We start from the raw sequence: 21,265 nt of genomic DNA, 5'->3' as shown, positions 1-21,265 counted from the left end.
GAAACAAAGGAGAAACATGCAAGGTCTCTGATATACAAGTCCCTTTGAGGAGCCACTACAAACCTAAATTCCACATCATTCTTCCTATTCTATCATAGGAAAAGCATAATGAGAACAGACCCACCAAAAAACCATCTAAACAAATATTTCTAGCTCTTAACTCCCTCCCAAACGCAACAACAGTATTTGACTCAACAAAGATGACAGGCCTTGCATTCATACAACTCTCCATCAAAAGATTTTCAATATGCAAGGAGTGGCTTAGCTGCAAGGGCAACCTAGCTGGCAAAGTTGTCCACCAACTGCTTTTGGGGCCACTTGCCAAAGTCCTGCAATCTCAGCTGCGTGTACATCTGGAGCTTGGCACTCTGATAGGCTTCCGCTTGGACCTGAAGTTGGAGGAATCAAGAAGGAAAATTTGAAAGTGAGATGTAACATTTCTTTCTCTAGCAAGTCCTTGCTACAAGCAAATCTATCTATATGCGTCATAAAAGTGAATCTGTACGTGTGCATGTGGCAGGGGTGTCCGGCATCCACTAACAGCTATAGCCCACAGTGCTGAGGAGCTACCAAAGCCCTCCTTCCAAGGACATTGCAGGTTATAACGAGCTACATCCCAGTGTTCCTTTCTCTCTCCATTGGTGTGGAATTTGCATGACCCCACTGACCCCCTCTTTCTTAACCCTTTCCTATTCTTTTCTATGGCACACAGTTACTGAACATACTAGAGAGAGAGAGAGAGAGAGAGAGAGAGAGAGAGAGAGAGAGGTTTGGGGAGAATTCATCATAATTTATAGGAGTTGTAGGTATTGGGATGTATAGTTCACCTGCAATTGAGAAGAAGGAGAAGGAGAAGAAGAAGGAGGAGAGGGAGAAGGAGGAGGAGAAGGAGGAGGAGAAGGAAAAGAAGAAGGAGGAGGAGGAGGAGAAGGAAGAGAAGGAGAAGAAGGAGGAGAAGAAGGAGAAGGAAGAGGAGAAGGAGGAGGAGGAGAAGGAGAAGGAGAAGGAGGAGAAGGAGAAGGGGAAGAAGGAGAAGGAGAAGGAGAAGGAGAAGGAGGAGAAGGAGAAGGAGAAGTAGTAGTACTACTTTATTTTTCTACCCCCCCTCGGGGCGGCTTACATGGGGCCCAAGCCCAGGCAGAATACAATTAAAATAAAGCAATAACAATTAAAACAACATAAAGACAGCATAAAAAACATAACAAAAATAGCTAGCAACAACAATAACAGCAGACTAATTTTGGAGGGGGGAGGAAAACCACTACGTGAACTAGTTAAAGGATAAAGTGGTTTAGTAAGGTAGATGACAATGTATTAAGGCATAGGAAAAATCATGGAAACAGAGCAAATTAACAGGATCCGTTAATATAATATAGGACATCAGACTGAATGTCATAAGAGCACTCTGCAACCTTTCATTAACAGACCTGGAACTAACTTGGCACACAGGCCCAACACAGTCAACTTTGCATACTGTTGGAGTATGGGGTTGAATGACCTGACATCCAGGAGTTATAGTTCACCCGTTTTTTAGAGAACACTGAACTCATCTGATGATGGATCTGAACCAAACTTGGCACACACACCCAACATGGTCAACTTTGAATGCTGGTGGGGCTTGGGTGGTGATTGTCCTTGGATCTTGGAGTTGTAGTTAACCCAACACAGTCAACTTTGCATACTGCTGGGGTTTGGAGGTGATTGTCCTTGACATCCAAAAGTTATAGTTCACCCATTTTCAGAGAACACTGATCTCATCTGATGATGGATCTGCACCAAGCTTGGCACACACACCCAACATGGCCAACTCTGAATACTGGTGGGTTTTGGGGGTGATTGTCCTTGGATCTGGGAGTTGTAGTTTGCGCTTATCCAGAGAGCACTGAACGCAGCCGAAGTTGGATCTGCACCAAACCTGGCAGACACACCCAATATGGCCAAGTTTGAATACCGGTAGGGTGTGAGGACGATTGAGGACGATCGTCCTTGGATCTGGAAGTTGTAGTTCTTGCTTATCCAGAGAGCGCAGAATACAGCCAACGTTGTATCTGCACCAAACTTGGCACACAGATCCAACATGGCCAACTTTGAATACAGGTGGGGTTTGGGAGTGATTGTCCTTGGATCTGGGAGTTGTAGTTCACACTTATCCAGAGAGCACTGAACGTAGCCAACATTGGATCTGCACCAAACTTGGCCTGCAGATCCAACATGGCCAACTTTGAATACTGGTGGGCTTTGGGGGTGTATGTCCTTGGATCTGGGAGTTGTAGTTCACCCACATCCAGAGAGCACTGAGTGCAGCCAATGTTGGATCTGCACCAAACTTGGCACACAGATCCAACATGGCCATCTCTGAATACAGGCGGGGTTTGGGGTGATTGGCCCACAATTTTTGGAATTACAGTTTATCCACATCCTTATGCATTTTCGAATGGGAGCATTCATAAATAACAAAACAAATAATAACACCACGAAATGAACAATGCCTTTTTCAAATAATTCAGGCAAAAAATAACAAACAGCTCTTTGAAGAACGGAAGGGGCTCACTTTGCCTTCATGGTATGTGGGTAGCGATACCAGGTCCTCTCTCTTCATCTCCCGAGCCACCTTTCTAAACATGCTCCACATGGTGGCCTTGCAGAGCCGACTTGGGCGGTATTGGTCTCCTGGGTGTGCCATGCTGAGGGAAGGGAAAGGGATGTACGACATGAATCAACACTGGGCCACAGAACAAAGCAGGTTTTCTTTCAAGGAAACAACAAGGCATCCCAGCACAATTCCGCCACTGTACCAAGAAAAGATCACAAACAGAAGGCAGAGTGGGAATTGCAGAATCCTGGCTCAAGATCCCAACACAAACTGTATATATGTCAATCATGAACAACAATGCCAAATGGTTTCCTCTTCCCACGTGCAAGGCAGTTGCATAAAACAAAAGTAACTGGCATGAATACATTTTTAAATATTACATCAGAGGTTGTCAGGGAAGAAGGTGGAAGGACATTTGAATGGGACGCACAACTGTTTAACTTAAAACAAATTTTGGAACCATGCAGAATATCTGATTTATTACTCCCAACCATCTCCTGTTTAGGCTATCAATACATTTATTTATTTACCGTATATAGTCGAGTATAAGCCGAGTTTTTCAGCCCTTTTTTAAGGCTGGAAAAGCCCCCTTCACCTTATACTCGAGTCAAAGTTATTTATTATTTTACTGGGTTATTATTATTATTACATTTATTATGTTACTCTATTAATCACCATCATCATCATCATTACATTTTTATTTTACTTTATTATAATTATTGTCATTATTACATTCATTATTTAACTCTAGTTACTATTATTATTACATTTATTATTTTCTCTATTTATTATTATTATATTTATTATTTTACTCTATTATTACATTTCCATTCTTTTACACTATTATTATTACTATTTTCCCTATTTATTATTATTATTATATTATTATTTTACTCTATTTATTATTATTATTATTACATTTATTATTTTTGCTATTTATCATCATCATTATTATTATTACATTTTTATTTTACTTTATTATTATAATAATTATTACATTTGTTATTTAACTCTAATTACTATTATTATTAAATTTATTATTTTCTCTATTTATTATTAATACATTTATTATTTTCTCTATATATTATTATTATATTTATTATTTTACTCTATTCATCCTCATTATTATTATTATTACATTTTTATTTTACTTTATTATTATTGTAATTATTACATTCATTATTTAACTCTAGTTACTATAATTATTACATTTATTATTTTCTCTATTTATTATCATTATATTTATTATTTACTCTATTATTACTGTTATTATTACATTTCCATTGCTTTACACTATTATTATAATTACTATTTTCCCTATTTATTATTATTATTACATTTATTATTTTCTCTATTTATTATTATTATTATATTTATTATTTTACTCTATTATTACTGTTATTATTATTATTATTATTACATTTATTGTTTTACTCTCTTTATTATTATTGGAAGGCTAGGTAACCCCATTTATATTGAAGAAGGTTAGAAAAATGGTTCAATCAGAGTTGGGCAGTCTTATCTTAAATTACAGTTTTATGCCAGAGCAATGGGTTCGAATCTGGGAAGAGCACATACAAGCTCCCTCTGTCAGCTCTGGCTCTCTGAGGATGCCTGCCATAGATGTGGGTGAAATGTCAGGAGAGAATGCTTCTGGAATATGACCATACAGCCTGGGAAACTTCATAGCAACCAGTGATTCTTGGCAGAAATTGGAGGATTTGGTTTGTAATAATGCGACAATACATACACAGGATGTCCTTCTCAACCACCCGCAACTGCCCAAACTTACTCCCGTACTGCCTTCCCGACAGTCCCGTTCACAAGCTCCAGCATGTCATCTCCACCACACCAATTGAGGCTGAAGGAACGACAGTCTGGAGGCGCATCAAGAGGGGCTACGCGGGGGCCTTCAAAGAAATACATCTGCTTCTGGCTATAGAGCTTTGGTAAGCCATCCCCTGGTCCCAGCTGCACACGATCATTGACGACTTCATGGAGGACAGTGTGGTCTTGGTAAGGATCGGCTGGAACACACAGATTAAAAGAGAGTGAGAAAAACAGACGAATAAGCCACACAATGAGGCTGGATCAATAGCAGGCATGGGCAAACTTCAGCCCTCCAGGTGTTTTAATAGGCTGTTAGGAATTGTGGGATTTTAAGTCCAAAACACATGGAGGGCATGCCTGATCTACACTATCATATAATGCAGTTTCTGAATACAGATTACCATATATAATCGAGTATAAGCCAGGATTTTCAGAGCTTTTTTTAGACTGAAAAAGTCCCCCAAGTCAAAGTTATTTATTACTTTACTGGGTTATTATTATTATTTTTATTACATTTATTATTTTACTCTATTATTATTATTATTATTATTACATTTACATTACATTACTCTGTTATTATTTTTATTACATTTATTACTTTATTATTGTTATTATTACATTATTATTTTACTCTATTATTCTTATTATTATTCTTATTATTATTATTATTACATTTACACTACTTTATTATATTTCTATTATTATTTAGCCCCAGTTTCTGCCAACCTAGCAGTTCGAAAACATGCAAATGTGAGTAGATCAATAGGTACTGCTCTGGTGGGAAGGTAACGGAGCTCCATGCAGTCACGCTGGCCATATGACCTAGGAGGTGTCTATGGGCAATACTGGCCGATCTGCAATCTTAATTATATGGCATTGTATATCCAGCCTTAGGCCAACACAATTTGGGAGCACAGCACATGGTAATTCTCCCAAACCCTATTCAGAAGGATAATGCAGACTTTTGATATGGTTCCAGGGATAAATGACATCATGCCGTAGTGGTTTCAGTATTAGATCAGTAGTCTCAGAGACGAGGGTAAAATCCCCGCTCAGCCATGGAAACCAATTTAATTACCCTTGTTGAGTCACAAAGGAAGGCAATGGCAATAATAGTGCCTGATCTTTTTCAAAGCGTCTCCATTCTTATGCTAACACAGAAAAACAAATCACCTACGACAACGCTTGTGATATACACAGGGAGGATGATGTGGCTGAGGAGGGCACCCTGGACGCCCAAAACACTCCACCGGGTCAGTTTATCACTGCCAGAGACACAATAGACAAAGGCAGAGCGCACACTGGGGCGGCAGTACGAGGCAGGCCGCAGCTTCCCCTTAATGCTAATATGGAGTCCGACAGATGGATTTGGCCGTGAAGAGACAGTCCTGCAAACAAGGGCAAAAAGAAGAATGACATCAGTTGAGAGATGAGAATATGCACTTAGAATCATGGAATCATTGGGTTGAAAGAGTTCCCAAGGGCTAGTTAGTCCAACCCCAATTATGCCAGGTAGGAAACAATCAAAGTACTCCTGACAGATGGCTATCCAGGAACACATACTCAAACTCAGACTTAGACCTGCTGAACAACAACAACAACAACAACAACAACAACAACAAATAATAATAATAATAATAATAATAATAATATAATCCAAGAACACACACTCAAACTCAGACTCAAACCTGCTAAATAACAACAACAACAACAAAAACAAAAACACCTTGGGAAGTGGCCAACGTGTGATCCAATACAACAGCCAGCATAGTGATTGTGTGTTAGTCCAAAACCAATTATGCCCCAGGTAGGAAACAATCAAAATACTCCTGACAGATGGCTATCCAGGAACACATACTCAAACTCAGACTCAGACCTGCTGAAGAAGAATAATAACAACAAATAATAATATAATATAATATAATAATATAATATAATTCAAGAACACAAACTCAGACTCAAACTTGCTAAATAACAACAACAACAACAACAACAACAACAACAACAACCAACTTGGTAAGTGTCCAACATGTGATCCAATACAACAGCCAGCATAGTGATCTTGTGTTAGGGATTCCTCATGTTCGGAAGAGGAAGGGGAGCAGGGAAATTCTCAGGTATTGGAGAGAGAAGAAGAATCAGACGATGAGGGTTTGAAAGTGCCCACATTTCTAGAGAGACAAAAAGAGACAGAGCACAGACAGTGTTCAGCTAGGATAGCTGCTAAAAACTCTGAGCTAATTGGGAGACACCCTAGCACCTCTTGCGTGGGGAATTCAGGGCTATAAATCAGAGGCAGGAGCAGTCAGCTTTCATTGGTAACAACGACCCTGATACTGAAGTTTTCACTGCAATGGAATCTGTTTTGTGTCTGCTGCTAAGGACTTAGTTCATTGCCTGCTGTCTGATGGAAGACTGGTGTTTCATTTAGGACTTTGTAAGAGACTTTAATTTGTGTCTGGATTAAGACTTCCTTGTTTTCTTTTGCACTTTTCACTTGCATTTGCTTATACTTTGTGTTTGCTGAAGTAAAGCATTTTTCTTTTACTTTCAACATTGTCTAAAGGCTGTTTTTGGAGGGCAATTTAGGACATCTTGTTTTTGCTGTGTACTCATCTTGTGTTTCAAATAATAATAATATACTTATTATATAATATAAATAATAAAAATATGCTAATATATTTATATTCCGGACAGATGGCTAGATGGATGGACAGATGTCTCAGTAGATGGATGGATGAATGGATAGATGGATGCATAGATACAATAGATAGATAGAAAGAAAAATAGATAGATGTCTCAGCAGATGGATAGTGAGACACTGGAAAGAGTGGGCTTCCTCCTGAGGGTCTCCTTGGAAGCCTGTGTCCATTTCAGCATGCGGAGATAGATAGATAGATAGATAGATAGATAGATAGATAGATAGATAGATAAGATAAGATAAGATAAGATAAGATAAGATAAGATAAGATAAGATAGATATCTGGAGTTACACTTAAAGTATACCTGTTCTGACTTACAAACAAATTCAGCTTAAGAACAAACCTACAGAACCTATCTCGTTCATAATTTGGGGGCTGCCCGTACTCATACAAACTACTCACTGGAAATTCTCTGAAGCTCCACTGGGCGTTCGACTCAGATAGAGATGCAAAAAGTACTTTGGTTTCAGAGCCAAGTGAACTCCATCACCTGAAGGGCAGAAGATGCACTTCTCACGGGCAGCGGGGTCTTGGCTACAGTACCTCAGGAGCTGCTTGTAAAAGTATCTGTGGAAAAATGATAGGATTTTGATTGACTTCCTTCCTTTGTGGCTGCTGTTGTTCTGTGCCTTCAACTTTGGGATATATCCACTTCAATTCCAGAAAGTAAATCTATAAATAATATGCTTAGGCCTACTGATTTTAAGCTCTTTGGATCGAGTTGAATTCTATAAATAGTTTTGTTTATATTTTTCACTTCTGTTTCTTTTTGCCTGTCTCTATTTTAAACCTAAATTTTCATGTTATTGAATAACTATAACCTTGTTTAAAGTTGCAATAAAATTTATACATATAATAAAAGTGAAAAATGTGTATGTGGCAGAGATGTCCGCTTACAGGGTGCTGCATGTCAGCCTGTTCAGCCTGTGCTTGTGTCTAACCCTGCATCCAGAACACTCTGAACCCTCTCAATAACAGATCTGTACCAAACTTTGCACATATACCTAACATGCCCAACTTTGAATACTGGCAGGGTTTGGGGGCGATTGTCCTGGGAATCAGAGAGTTGTAGTTCACCCTTCTCCAGAGAGCACTGAAAACAGTCGACGACGGATCTGGACCAAACTTGGCACACAGACCCAACATGGCCAACTTCAGTACTGGCATCTAAAACACAGACATGTGCCTTTCACCTTAAGAACAGACAAGCATCCCGAGCTCTGAAGATCACCTGGGAAGGAATCCCACTGGAGCATTGCAGCGCACCCAAATACCTGGGAATCACTCTGGACCGTGCTCTTATCTACAAGAAGCACTGCCTGAACATCAAACAAAAAGTGGGTGCTAGAAACAATATCATACGAAAGCTGACTGGCACAACCTGGGGATCACAACCAGATACAGTGAAGACATCTGCCCTTGCGCTATGCTACTCTGCTGCTGAGTACGCATGCCCAGTGTGGAACACATCTCACCACACTAAAACAGTGGATGTGGCTCTTAATGAGATATGCTGCATTATCACAGGGTGTCTGCGCCCTATACCACTGGAGAAATTACACTGCTTAGCCGGTATCGCACCACCTGACATCCGCCGGGAAGTAGCAGCCAATAGTGAAAGGACCAAGGCAGAGACATCTCCAACTCATCCCTTGTTTGGGTATCAGCCAGCACGTCAACGACTTAAATCAATAAATTGTTTTCTTAGATCTACAGAGACACTCGCTGGAACACCTCAGCAAGCGAGAGTTCAAAAGTGGCAGGCTCAAACCCAGCACCTCAATCTGTGGGTGATACCAGATGAGAGACTCCCTCCTGGGCACACAGAAGACTGGGTGACTTGGAAGGCGCTGAACAGACTGCGCTCTGGCACCACGAGATGCAGAGCCAATCTTAAGAAATGGGGCCACAAAGTGGAATCCACGACATGCGAGTGTGGAGAAGAGCAAACCACTGACCACCTGCTGCAATGCAACCTGAGCCCTGCCACATGCACAATGGAGGACCTTCTTGCGGCAACACCAGAGGCACTCCAAGTGGCCAGATACTGGTCAAAGGACATTTAATCAACTACCAAGCTTGCAAAATTTGTGTTTTTTGGTTTTTTTTATCTGTTTGTTTGTTTTGTCCTGTTAGAAATGTAATACAATGTTCTGGTTGCGGATGACACGATAAATAAATAAATACTGGCACGGTTTGGGAAGGATTGACCCACCATTATGGAAATTGTAGTTTATCCACATCCTTATGCATCTTCTAATGGGAACATTTATACAAAACAAAATCAAAGACTGGCTTTTCCCTTAAAAATAGCATTACAAATTACTTACATGATATTACCAAATTTCCCAAAACAAACAATGCCTTCTTCAAATAACCCAGGCACCGCCGGGTCCCCAAGATACCTATCTGACCGCATCTCGGCCTATGAGCCCACAAGGACTTTGAGATCGTCCGGGGAGGCCCTGCTCTCGATCCCACCTGCCTCTCAGGCACGCCTGGCGGGGACGAGAGACAGGGCCTTCTCGGTGGTGGCTCCTCGGCTGTGGAACACCCTTCCCGTGGACATCAGACTAGCTCCTTCCCTGATGATATTCCACAGGAAATTAACGACTTGGCTGTTCAAGAGGGCGTTCGAACAAGAAGTGCAATAATTGGTAATGATGACAGGAATGGAACAACGGAAAACGAGACTGGATTGTGGTTAAACGATGAGACGACGTGAATGGCTTTTTGTATTATTGATATTGTGATGTTTTTTAATGATGATGTTTTTGGTTATTGCTAGATGGATATTTTAGATTGTATCTTGAATTTTGGATTTTGTTTTTTCTATGTTGTACACCGCTGTGAGTCGCCCCTGGGCTGAGAACAGCGGTATATAAGCAAAGTAAATAAATAAATAAATAAATAATAAACATGAAGATGGGGGGAAAAGAATGCCCTACCTCAGCAGTGCTCTGCGGGCTACCACCATGCCATGCATGTCATGGACTCTCCTGCCATTAAACTCCATCCAACCTTCATAGCAAATGTCTCCTGTTCCCAGAGCAACCAGTTCATATGTCTCCTTGTAGGAGCTCTGGCTGTTGTCAACCTCTGAGGAGAGAGTCATAGGAAAGGAAACATGAGTGTGCCCGTTGCGGACTGCGTGGACAGGATCAAAATACAGATGAAAAGGCTACTATCCCTTAGGACAGCGTTTCTCAACCTGGGGGTCGGGACCTCTGGAGGGGTCACAAGGGGTTATCAGAGGGGTCGCCAAGACCATCAGGAAACACAGTATTTTCTGTTTCCAAATTTTGGGCAGATTTATCCTGGCAGCTGTGCTTAACAGGAAAAATATTTTATTTTGGTTCGTATTGAATTTTGGATATGAGATGCCCAAAAGGTACATCTCCGGTAGTAGTGGGAAGTTGATTTTTAAGATTTTTTGTATTGCTACATGTATTTCTTTCCAATATTTCCTTTTTTTTTTTTTACAGGACCACCATTGGTGAAAGTAGGTTCCTATTTCTTTTTGACATTTCCAACATTTGCTGGATATATGTTGGCCAAATTTAGAGATTTTTTCTGGGGGAGTAATGCCACCTGAAGAACATTTTGTACCAGTTTGCTCCAAATTTGAACACTGGTGGAGTTTGGACAAAACAGATCTTGACATTTGGGAGTTGCAGTTTCTGGAAACGGCAGGGCCGTGAGGGCAGCCCTTCGCGCCCTTACCAGCTGGGAAAGACCCGGGGTTGGTAGAAAGGCTGCCCAAACGGAAGGGCTGTGAGGGCAGCCCTCCGCCTGGCCTCCACGCCCTGCTCTAACGGCAAGGCGCCTTTTCCTGCAAGCTCATCCTCTTGGCACCACACAGCCCTGTGGGAAGAGCAGGAGGAGGAGCTGACCAGGAGTGCTAGCTTTTATTTATTATTTATTTATTTCGTATACTTCTACCCCGCCCTTCTCAACCCCCGAGGGGGGACTCAAGGCGGCTTACAAAATGGCACAATTTGATGCCTACACAATAATACAATAAACATATAAAAACAGCAGTTAAACAGTTAAACAATTAAAACAACAATATATATCACAGTCAATAGCCAATCTCAAGCACAGCATTCGCCAACTCAGAGTCCATACTTTGTTCCACATTGTCTATTCCTATCCATCGTCGCAGTCCTTTATTTATCTGCCAGATTGCCCAAACGCCTGGTCCCACATCCATGTTTTTAATTTCCTTCTGAAGGAAAGGAGGGATGTCGCTGATCTAATTTCCCCGGGGAGTGAATTCCATAGGTGAGGGGCCACCACTGAGAAGGCCCTGCTCCTCGTCCCCGCCAACCTCACTTGTGACAGAGGCGGGGCCGAGAGCAGGGCCTCCCCAGAGGATTTTAAACTCCAAGGTGAGACGTAGAGGGAGATTGTTAGGACAGGTACGCTGGGCCGGAACCGTATAGGGTTTTGTAGGTCAAAACCAGCACTTTGAATTGTGCTCGGAATTGGATCGGCAGCCAGTGGAGCTGACATAGCAGAGGGGTGGTATGCTCCCTGTATGACGCTCCAGTGAGCAATCTGGCTGCCTCCCACTGGACTAATTGAAGTTTCCGAACAGTCTTCAAAGGCAACCCCACGTAGAGTGCGTTCCAGTAATCTATCCGTGATGTAACAAGAGCATGGACCACCATGGCCAGATCCGACTTCCCAAGGTACAGCCGCAGCTTTGGGGCTGGTACAGGCGGTCGGCAGCCATTTTGGAGGGAGCGGGGCCATCCAAGGCAGCTTGGCGACCCCCCTAAAATGGCCCAATGACCCCCCCCTGGGGATTGCAACCCCCAGGTTGAGAACCGCTGCACTAGAGGTCTTTGTCAGATAAACAGCTTTGCTTGGTGTGAGTCTCTTCTCACACCGAACTTACACAGGAGCTTCACACAGTAACTTTACACAAAGCAGCCTTCACACTGAAGCTTCATACATGGTGGCCTTCAACCTAGGACTTCTCTCACCAGGCTTTCTCAAACTGAGGCCTCCCTCACACTGAGGCCTCCCACTGAGGCCTTCTCACACTGAAAGCTCTCACAGATTGAGGCCTCTCTCACACTGAGGGGAAACTAACACAGAGACATACTAAACTACAGCTTTTGCTGAGTCATTGTATCCATTTAACTCTTTCAGTGCTTGACTCACATTTTTGTAATTAAAATTGCTTAGTTAATTTAAAAAAAAAACACAAGCAGTGGCTTACCTCTCTCCAGAATGAATGCTGCCACACTGCTCATACATCCTTGGTAACTACGATCTTCGCCCAGGAGCATGTCACACATATCACTGGTAATGGCAGCACATCGCTGCTGGTGGAAGATTTCATTTTCTAGTGGAGAGAAGAGAAAGGCTGGATCCGCACTGACACATAGTCCAATTTCAGAGTGCAGATTACTAAAACTGCATCGAACTGGATTCTATGGCAGTGTAGACTCCTATAACCCAGTTCAATGTAGTTAATATGGATTTGATTTCGGATGGCGTGATTTTAATTAGTTTTTAAATTGTGTTGTTTACAGGTGGGTTTTAATACAAATGCTATTGTACTATCCATATTTAATTTTTATGCTTTATGTCTAAATGTTATTTCATGTTTATGTTTTCATTTCGTTATGTTTTTAATTTATAGTTTTATGTTATTGTCTAGGTATTATGTTTTGGTTTTCACATGTATGTACGGCACTGAATTTTGCCTTTATAATGTTGTAAACTGCTTTGAGTTCCCTCAAGGGGAGAAAAGCAGTATATAAATGTAGTAAATCTATAAAAATAAAAATGTAATGTTTGTTTGTGAGATTAACATAACCACTGGATGAATTGACACCAAATTTGGACACAAGACACCTCTCAGGCCAACGAGTGACCATCACTCATAGAAACACTGAAAAACACAGCAGAAGGGGCATAAAAAGCCAAAAAAACCAAAAAAATACATTACAACGCATGTGCAAAACCATACACACACACACACATGCATTTACAGACAAAACACATACACAGAAAGCAGGGAGGGAGGAAAGAAAGAAAGAAAGATAGAGAAGGAAGGAGGGAGAGAAAGAGAGCGAGAAAGAGGGAAAGAAGGAGGGAAGGAGAGAAGGAAGGAAAAAAGGGGTAGAGAAGGAAGGAAGGAAGGAGAAAAAGAGGGAAAGAAGGAAGGAAAGAAAGAAGGGTAGAGAAGGAACGAAGGAGAGAAGGAGGAAGAGGGGGAGAAAAAAAGGAGGGAAGGAGAGAAGGAAAGAAAGACAGGTAGAGAAGGAAGGGAGGAGAGAAGGAGGGAGAGAAAGAGGAAAAGAAGGAGGGAAGGAGAGAAAGAAGGAAAGAAAGAAGGGTAGAGAAGGAATGAGAGGAGGGAGAGAATGAAATAAAAAAGTGAAAGAGGAAAGGAAGGAGAGAAGGAGGGAGAGAAAGAGGGGGAGAAAAAAGGAGGGAAGGAGAGAAGGAAAGAAAGAAAGTTCTTGTGGGTTTTTTCGGGCTATATGGCCATGTTCTAGAGGCATTTCTCCTGACGTTTCGCCTGCATCTATGGCAGGCATCCTCAGAGGTCTGCTGGAGCTGGGAAAAAGGGGTTTATATATCTGTGGAATGACCAGGGTGAGACAAAAGGCTTTTGTAAGTTGGGCTAGGTGTGAATCTTTTCAACTGACCACCTTGATTAGCATACAATGGGCTGACAGTGCCTGGAGCAAACTCTTCTTGAAAGGTGATTAGATGTCCCTGCCTGTTTTTCTCTCTGCTGTTTAAATTTTAGAATTTTTTAATACTGGTAGCCAGATTTTGTTCATTTTCATGGTTTCTTCCTTTCTGTTGAAATTGTCCACATGTTTGTGGATTTCAATGGCTTCTCTGTGTAGTCTGACATGGTGGTTATGAGAGTGGTCAGACCACCATGTCAGACTACACAGAGAAGCCATTGAAATCCACAAACATGTGGACAATTTCAACAGAAAGGAAGAAACCATGAAAATGAACAAAATCTGGCTACCAGTATTAAAAAATTCTAAAATTAAAACAGCAGAGAGAAAAACAGGCAGGGACATCTAATCACCTTTCAAGAAGAGTTTGCTCCAGGCACTGTCAGCCCATTGTATGCTAATCAAGGTGGTCAGTTGAAAAGATTCACACCTAGCCCAACTTACAAAAGCCTTTTGTCTCACCCTGGTCATTCCACAGATATATAAACCCCTTTTTCCCAGCTCCAGCAGACCTCTGAGGATGCCTGCCATAGATGCAGGCGAAACGTCAGGAGAAATGCCTCTAGAACATGGCCATATAGCCCGAAAAAACCCACAAGAACTGAGTGATTCCGGCCATGAAAGCCTTCGACAATACAAAGAAAGAAAGGTATAGAAGGAAGGAAGGAGAGAGAGAAAGAGGAAAAGAAGGGAAAGAAAGAGGGAAAGAGAGAAAGAAGGAAAGAAAGAAAGGTAGAGAAGGAAGGAATGTGAGAGGGAGGGAGAGAATGAAATAAAAAAGTGAAAGAGAAAAGGAAGGAGAGAAGGAACAAAAGAGAGAAAGAGGGAGGGAAGGAGGGAAGGAAAGAGACAAGGAAGGATGGAACCAAAGAGCAAAGGAAGTGAGAAAAGAAACAGGTAGAAAATGAAGAAAGAAGAGGGGAAAGAAAAAGGGAAGGAAGGAAAGAGGGAGGGAAGGAAGGAGAGAAAGAAGGAGAGAAAGAGGGAGGGAAGGTTGGCCACAGCAACGCGTGGCAGGTACAGCTAGTAACTATAAGAATGGGCATAAATGTGGTCAATGTTAAAGCTTTTTTCATACTTTTCTTTGTTTTTTTATTATATGAAATATATAAGATTGCTGACTGTATAAGTTTAAAAACGCTAAGGATTAGATGGAAGTCACAATTTCTTAATTTTTTTATTATCTTGCCAAAAATAAAACGGACATATTCATAACTTACCTATCCGAACGCATCCCCTCCTATGAAACCACCAGGACATTAAGATCGTCTGGGGAGGGCCTGCTCTCGATCCCGCCTGCGTCACAAGTATGTTTGGCGGGAACGAGAGACAGGGCCTTCTCAGTGGTGGCCCCTCGGCTGTGGAACGCCCTTCCTACAGATATTAGATCAGCCCCTTCCTTGTTATCATTCCGGAGGAAAGTGAAGACCTGGTTTTTTGAGCAGGCATTTGATTGGGCGGTGTAAAGAATATAGGAATATAAAAGGATCCTGATTCTAATTATGAGATGCCAACGAGATGCTTATTGATGTATAATTGATTGTTTAATATGCTACTGTTTTAATTGTTTTAATTGTTTTATGTTGTTCTGAGCATTGAATTTTCCTATTGTTAACCGCTTTGACCCCTTTTTATGTACCCGTATATACTTGAGTATAAGCCGAACCGAATATAAGCCGAGGCACCTAATTTTACCACAGAAAACTGGGAAAACATATTGACTTGAGTATAAGCCGAGGGTGAGAAATGAAACCGCTACTGGTAAATTTCAAAATAAAAATAGACACCAATAAAACTACATTAATATTGAGGCATCAGGAGGTGAAATGGTGTTGAATATTTACATAAAATTGAAATTTGAGATAAGACTGCCCAACTCTGATTAAATCATTATTCTAACCTTCTTCAATGTAAATGTATTTGCGTACCCTTCCAACAATAATAAAGAGAGTAAAATAATAAATATAATAATAATAATAATAATAAAGTAAAATAATGGAAATGCAATAATAAATGTAATAATAGAGTAAAATAATAAATGCCATAATAAAGTAAAATAATAAATGTAATAATAATAATAAATAAATAAATAATAAAATAATAAATGTAATAACAATAATAATAATATAGAGTAAAATAATGGAAATGCAATAATAAATGTAATAGAGTAAAATAATACATGAAATAAAACTAATATACTAATAATAATACTAATAACAGAGTAAAATAATAAATAACCTTGACTCGAGTATAAGCCAAGTGGAGCTTTTTCAGCCTAAAATTGAGGCATCAGGAGGTGAAATGGTGTTGAATATTTACATAAAATTGAAATTTGAGATAAGACTGCCCAACTCTGATTAAATCATTATTCTAACCTTCTTCAATGTAAATATATTTACATATCCTTCCAACAATAATAAAGAGAGTAAAATAATACATGTAATAATAATAATAAAGTAAAATAATGGAAATGCAATAATAAATGTAATAGAGTAAAATAATAAAATCGATAATAGAGTAAAATAATAAATGCCATAATAAAGTAAAATAATAAATGTAATAATAATCATAAATAGTGTAAAATAATAAATGTAATAATAATCATAAATAGTGTAAAATAATAAATGTAATAATAATCATAATCATAATATAATAATAATTATATTATAAATATAATAATAATAGAGTAAAATACTATTTACATATCCTTCCAATAATAATAAAGAGAGTAAAATAATACATGAAATAAAACTAATAATAATACTAATAACAGAGTAAAGTAATAAATAACCTTGACTCGAGTATAAGCTGAGGGGATTTTTTTCGGCCTAAAATTGAGGCGTCAGGAGGTGAAATGGTGTTGAATATTTACATAAAATTGAAATTTGAGATAAGACTGCCAACTCTGATTAAATCATTATTCTAACCTTCTTCAATGTAAATGTATTTACGTATCCTTCCAACAATAATAAAGAGAGTAAAATAATGAATGTAATAATAATAATAATAAAGTAAAATAATGGAAATGCAATAATAACAGTAATAATAGAGTGAAATAATAAATGTAATAATAGAGTAAAATAATAAATGCAATAATAATAAAGTATAATAAATGTAATAATCATAACAATAGAGTAAAATACTGTAAATGTAATAAAATAATACATGAAATAAAAATAATACTAATAACAGAATAAAATAATAAATAACCTTGACTCGAGTATAAGACGAGGGGAGCTTTTTCAGCCAAAAAAAGAGGCTGAAAAACTAGGCTTATACTCGAGCATATACAGTAATTAAAATTTTCTTAATAAATTTTTTTTTTAAGTTCTGCTGTTTGTACCAGACTCACATTTACCTTGGTTCTTCTCTATTTGCTTATTAGAGACACTGTCTTCTGGCTGATCCAAACCATCTAGGAGCGGCTTCTTAAAAGAGGCAGCGGGTGAAAGAGAAACTGTGCGGAAGTTGGTGGAAAGGTAAGAAGAAGCAAAACATGAATACGATCACAAAAGGATGTATTGCATAGGTTCCTTCAGCACCCACAATATTGATCGAACATCCTCTTCCCCATGTATTTGGATGTTGTTTCTCTATTTGTTTATATACTGCCTTATCCTCAGGTCAGGGGCTCAAGATGGTTTACGACAAATTATAAAAAAATTTAATGATTCCCAAGGGAGTTCAAGAGCTGCCAAACTGCTTTAAATCTATAGTGTAGATGCAACTTTTGTTTTCTCCTGGCCTTTTGTGTTAAATTCAATACTGGTACCATTCCTACTGTTGAGTTTCCCTTATCTCCATCCTATGCATTTTATCTGTTGGTGAACTCTGGCTTTTATTATATAACTAGCTCAACTACCTGGCATTGCCTGAGTCTGCATTTTGTAATGGTATTTATTAGTAAAAATAATGGTAATTTGTATGGTTGTAGGGATGGTTCTATCAGCAGACTGAAACACAAAGCAGTCCTTTCTCTATCCCTCAGGTAGTGGCAACCCTCTAGTGGTCTCCTAGGGTAACAGCTGGCTCATTTGCACAACCTTCAGTGACCATCCATCCATCCATAATACAACTGGCTGATTTAGGTCTCTATGGCAACCCTCCACTGACCTCTTGGGATAACACCTGGCTCTTTCTCACAATCTTCCAGTGACCTTTTGGGGTAAAAGGTGGCTCCTTCCCACAACCCTCCAATGGTCATACATACATGCAAAATACACCTGGCTGATTTAGGTCCACATGGCAACCCACCACTGAGTTCTGGGGATAACAGCTGGCTCTTTCCCACAACCTTCCAGTAATCCCTTAGAATAACAGCTGGCTCTTTCCTGCAACCCTGTAACCCAATGGCCATACATACATAAAAAATACACCTGGCTGATTTAGGTCCACATGGCAACCCTCCATTCACTTCTGGGGATAACAGCTGGCTCTTTCCCGCAACCCTCCAATGGCCATACATACATGCAAAATACACCTGGCTGATTTAGTTCCACATGGTAACCCTCCACTGATTTCTGGGGATAACAGCTGGCTCTTTCCCACAACCTTCCAGTGACCCTTTGCAGTAACAGCCAGCTCTTTCCTGCAACCCTGTAATCCAGTGGCCATACATACATACAAAGTATACCTGGCTGGTTTAGGTCTCCATGGCAACCCTTTACTGACCTTTGGGGAGAACAGCTGGCTCTTTCCTGCAACCCTCCAATGGCCATACACACACGCAAAATACACTTGGCTGATTTAGGTCTACATGGCAACCCTCCACTGACTTCTGGGGATAAGAGCTGGCTCTTTCCTGCAACCCTTCAATGGCCATACATACATGCAAAATACACCTGGCTGATTTAGGTCCACATGGCAACCCTCCACTGACTTCTGGGGATAACAGCTGGCTCTTTCCCACAACCTTCCAGTGACCCCTTGGGGTAAGAGCTGGCTCTTTCCTGCAACCCTGTAACCCAGTGGCCATACACACAATACACCTGGCTGATTTAGTTCTCCATGGCAACCTTCCACTGACTTCTAGGGATAACATGTCTCTTTCCCGCAACCTTTCAGTGACCCCTTGGGGTAACAGCTGGCTCTTTCTTGCAACCCTGTAACCCAGTGGCCATACATACATTCAAAATACACCTGGCTGATTTAGTTCTTCACAGCAACCCTCCACTGGCCTCTGGGGACAACATCTGTCTTTTCCCCGCAACCTTCCAGTGACCTTTTGTAGTAACAGCTGGCTCTTTCCGACAACCCTCCAGTGGCCATACATAAATACAAAATACACCTGGCTGATTTAGGTCTCCATGGCAACTTTCTACTGACCTCTGGGGATAATAGGGATTTAGGTATCCATGCAACCTTCTACTGACCTCTGGGGATAACAGGGACTTAGGTCTCCATGCAACCTTCTACTAACCTCTGGGGATAACAGCTGGCTCTTTCCTGCAACCCTCCAGTGGCCATACATACATACATAATACACCTAGCTGATTTAGGCCTCCACACCAACCCTCCACTGACTTATTGGGATAACAGCTGGCTCTTTCCCGCAACCCTCCAGTGGCCATACATACATGCATAATATACCTGGCAGATTTATGTCTCTTTGGCAATAAATGGGGGATATATGTTTTTCCTCCTTTTTTTCACACCTTCCCACCTCTAACCAACACCCACCCTTTCCTTGCTGAACACCAGCAGCAGAATCTGAAGAAGAGAGAGATTCTTCTAAAGGTTTGGACTGAAGTTCTTCTTTCCAAGCTGATTGAAGCTGGCCTTTCTGAAACGATACTGCCAATCTGGATCTATGGCCGACCCTCCTTCCTTCATCTTCTTTCCCTGGCATCTTTCTGGAAATAAGAGAAAAATTGAGCATTATTATTATTATTATTATTATTATTATTATTATTATTAATACTACAGGTAGATCTCCACATTTGCAGGATTGACCTTTGCCAATTTGATTATTTATGGATTTAAATGTTCTCTCTGGAACCTCTGGGACGGTGTTTCTCAACCTTCCTAATGCCACGACCTCTTAATCAAGTTCCTCATGTTGTGGTGACCAGAAACCACAAAATTATTTTCGTGGCTCCTTCACACCTGTAATTTTGCTCCTGTTATGAATCGTAATGTAAATATCTGATATGCAGGATGTGTTTTCATTCATTGGACTAAATCTGGCACAAATGCCCGATACGCCCAAATTTGGGGTTGATTTTGTCATTTGGGAGTTGTAGCTGCTGGGATTTATAGTTCACCTACAATCAAAGAGCATTCTGAACTCTACCAATGGTGGAATTGAATCAAACTTGGCCCACAGAACTCCCATCACCAACAGTAAATATGGGAAGGGTTTGGTGGGCATTGACCTTGAGTTTTGGAGTTGTAGTTCACCTACATCCAGAGACAGGGGCGGCTCAACCCATTACGCAAAGTAAGCATTTGCAGTATAGTTGATTTTGCCCAGGGGCGCTCTTGAGGTGCTCTTGGGGGAAAATAGACCTTGACATATGCGAGTTGTAGTTACTGGGATGTATAGTTCACCTACAATCAAAGAGCATTCTGAACTCGACAAATGATGGAATTGAACCAAATATGGTACACAGAACTCCCACGACAAATAGAATTGTGATTGGTTGAGGAGGGGGGCAAAATACTGTTTGCTTACCGTTGAAAATTACCTAGGGTCACCTCTGTCCAGAGAGCACTATGGTCTCAAACAATGATGGATCTTGACCAAACTTGGTACAAATACTCAAATTGCCCAAATGTGATCACTGGTGGAAATTGGGGAAAACAGACCTTGACATTTGGGAGTTGTAGTTGCTGGGATTTATAGCTCACCTACAATCAAAGAGCATTCTGAACTCCACCAATGATGGCATTGAACCAAACTTGGCACATAGAACTCCCATGACCAACAATCAATACAATCAAAGAGCATTCTGAACTCCACCAACGATGGAATTGAACCAAACTTGGCACCCAGAACTCCCATGACCAAATACAGAGAAAATACTGGAAGGGTTTGGTGGGCATTGACCTTGAGTTTTGGAGTTGTAGTTCACCTACATCCAGAGAGCACTGCGGACTCAAACAATGATGGATCTGGACCGAACTTGGCATGAACACTCAATATGCCCAGATATTAATACTGGTGGAGTCTTGGGAAAATAGACCTTGACGTTTGGGAGTTGTAGTTGCTGGGATTTATAGTTCACCTACAATCAAAGAGCATTCTGAACCTCACCAGTGACAGAATTGGGCCAGACTTCCCACACAGAACCCCCATGACCAACAGAAAATACTGTGTTTTCTGATGGTCTTTGGCGACCCCTCCGACACCCCCCTTGCAACCCCTCCTGAGGTCCCGACCCTCAGGTTGAGAAACACTGATCTAGGATCTCCAGGCAACT

General features: G+C 40.5%; 1 protein-coding gene across 1 annotated transcript; it reads right to left on the bottom strand.

Moving 5' to 3' along the window:
• Window positions 1-277: 277 nt before the first annotated feature.
• LOC137097976 (adenosine deaminase domain-containing protein 2-like) lies at window positions 278-19,692 on the bottom strand. Its single transcript, XM_067473496.1, has 9 exons — window positions 19,524-19,692; window positions 17,203-17,301; window positions 12,356-12,481; window positions 10,074-10,224; window positions 7,528-7,692; window positions 5,597-5,811; window positions 4,386-4,620; window positions 2,552-2,684; window positions 278-389 (listed from the first exon to the last, which is right to left on the bottom strand). Exons 1-9 carry the CDS (start codon window positions 19,690-19,692, stop codon window positions 279-281), a joined length of 1,404 nt encoding a protein of 467 aa, XP_067329597.1. The 3' UTR covers window position 278.
• Window positions 19,693-21,265: the final 1,573 nt, after the last annotated feature.

The sequence above is a fragment of the Anolis sagrei genome, chromosome X, assembly GCF_037176765.1.
Source record: "Anolis sagrei isolate rAnoSag1 chromosome X, rAnoSag1.mat, whole genome shotgun sequence".
Lineage (NCBI taxonomy): Eukaryota > Metazoa > Chordata > Lepidosauria > Squamata > Dactyloidae > Anolis > Anolis sagrei.
Note: the sequence above shows the minus strand (reverse complement) of the source record. Positions and strands in the feature narration are given on the sequence as shown.

Bases quoted from the DNA above. Each gene is read 5' to 3' on its own strand.
- LOC137097976 (XM_067473496.1), bottom strand. From the start codon at position 19,692: ATGCCAGGGAAAGAAGATGAAGGAAGGAGGGTCGGCCATAGATCCAGA. The intron at 17,302-19,523 runs GTGGGTGTTGGT...ACTTCCGCACAG, and splicing joins TGGTGTTCAGCAAGGAAAGG to TTTCTCTTTCACCCGCTGCC. The intron at 2,685-4,385 runs GTAAGTTTGGGC...CCCTTCCCTCAG, and splicing joins GTCGGGAAGGCAGTACGGGA to CATGGCACACCCAGGAGACC.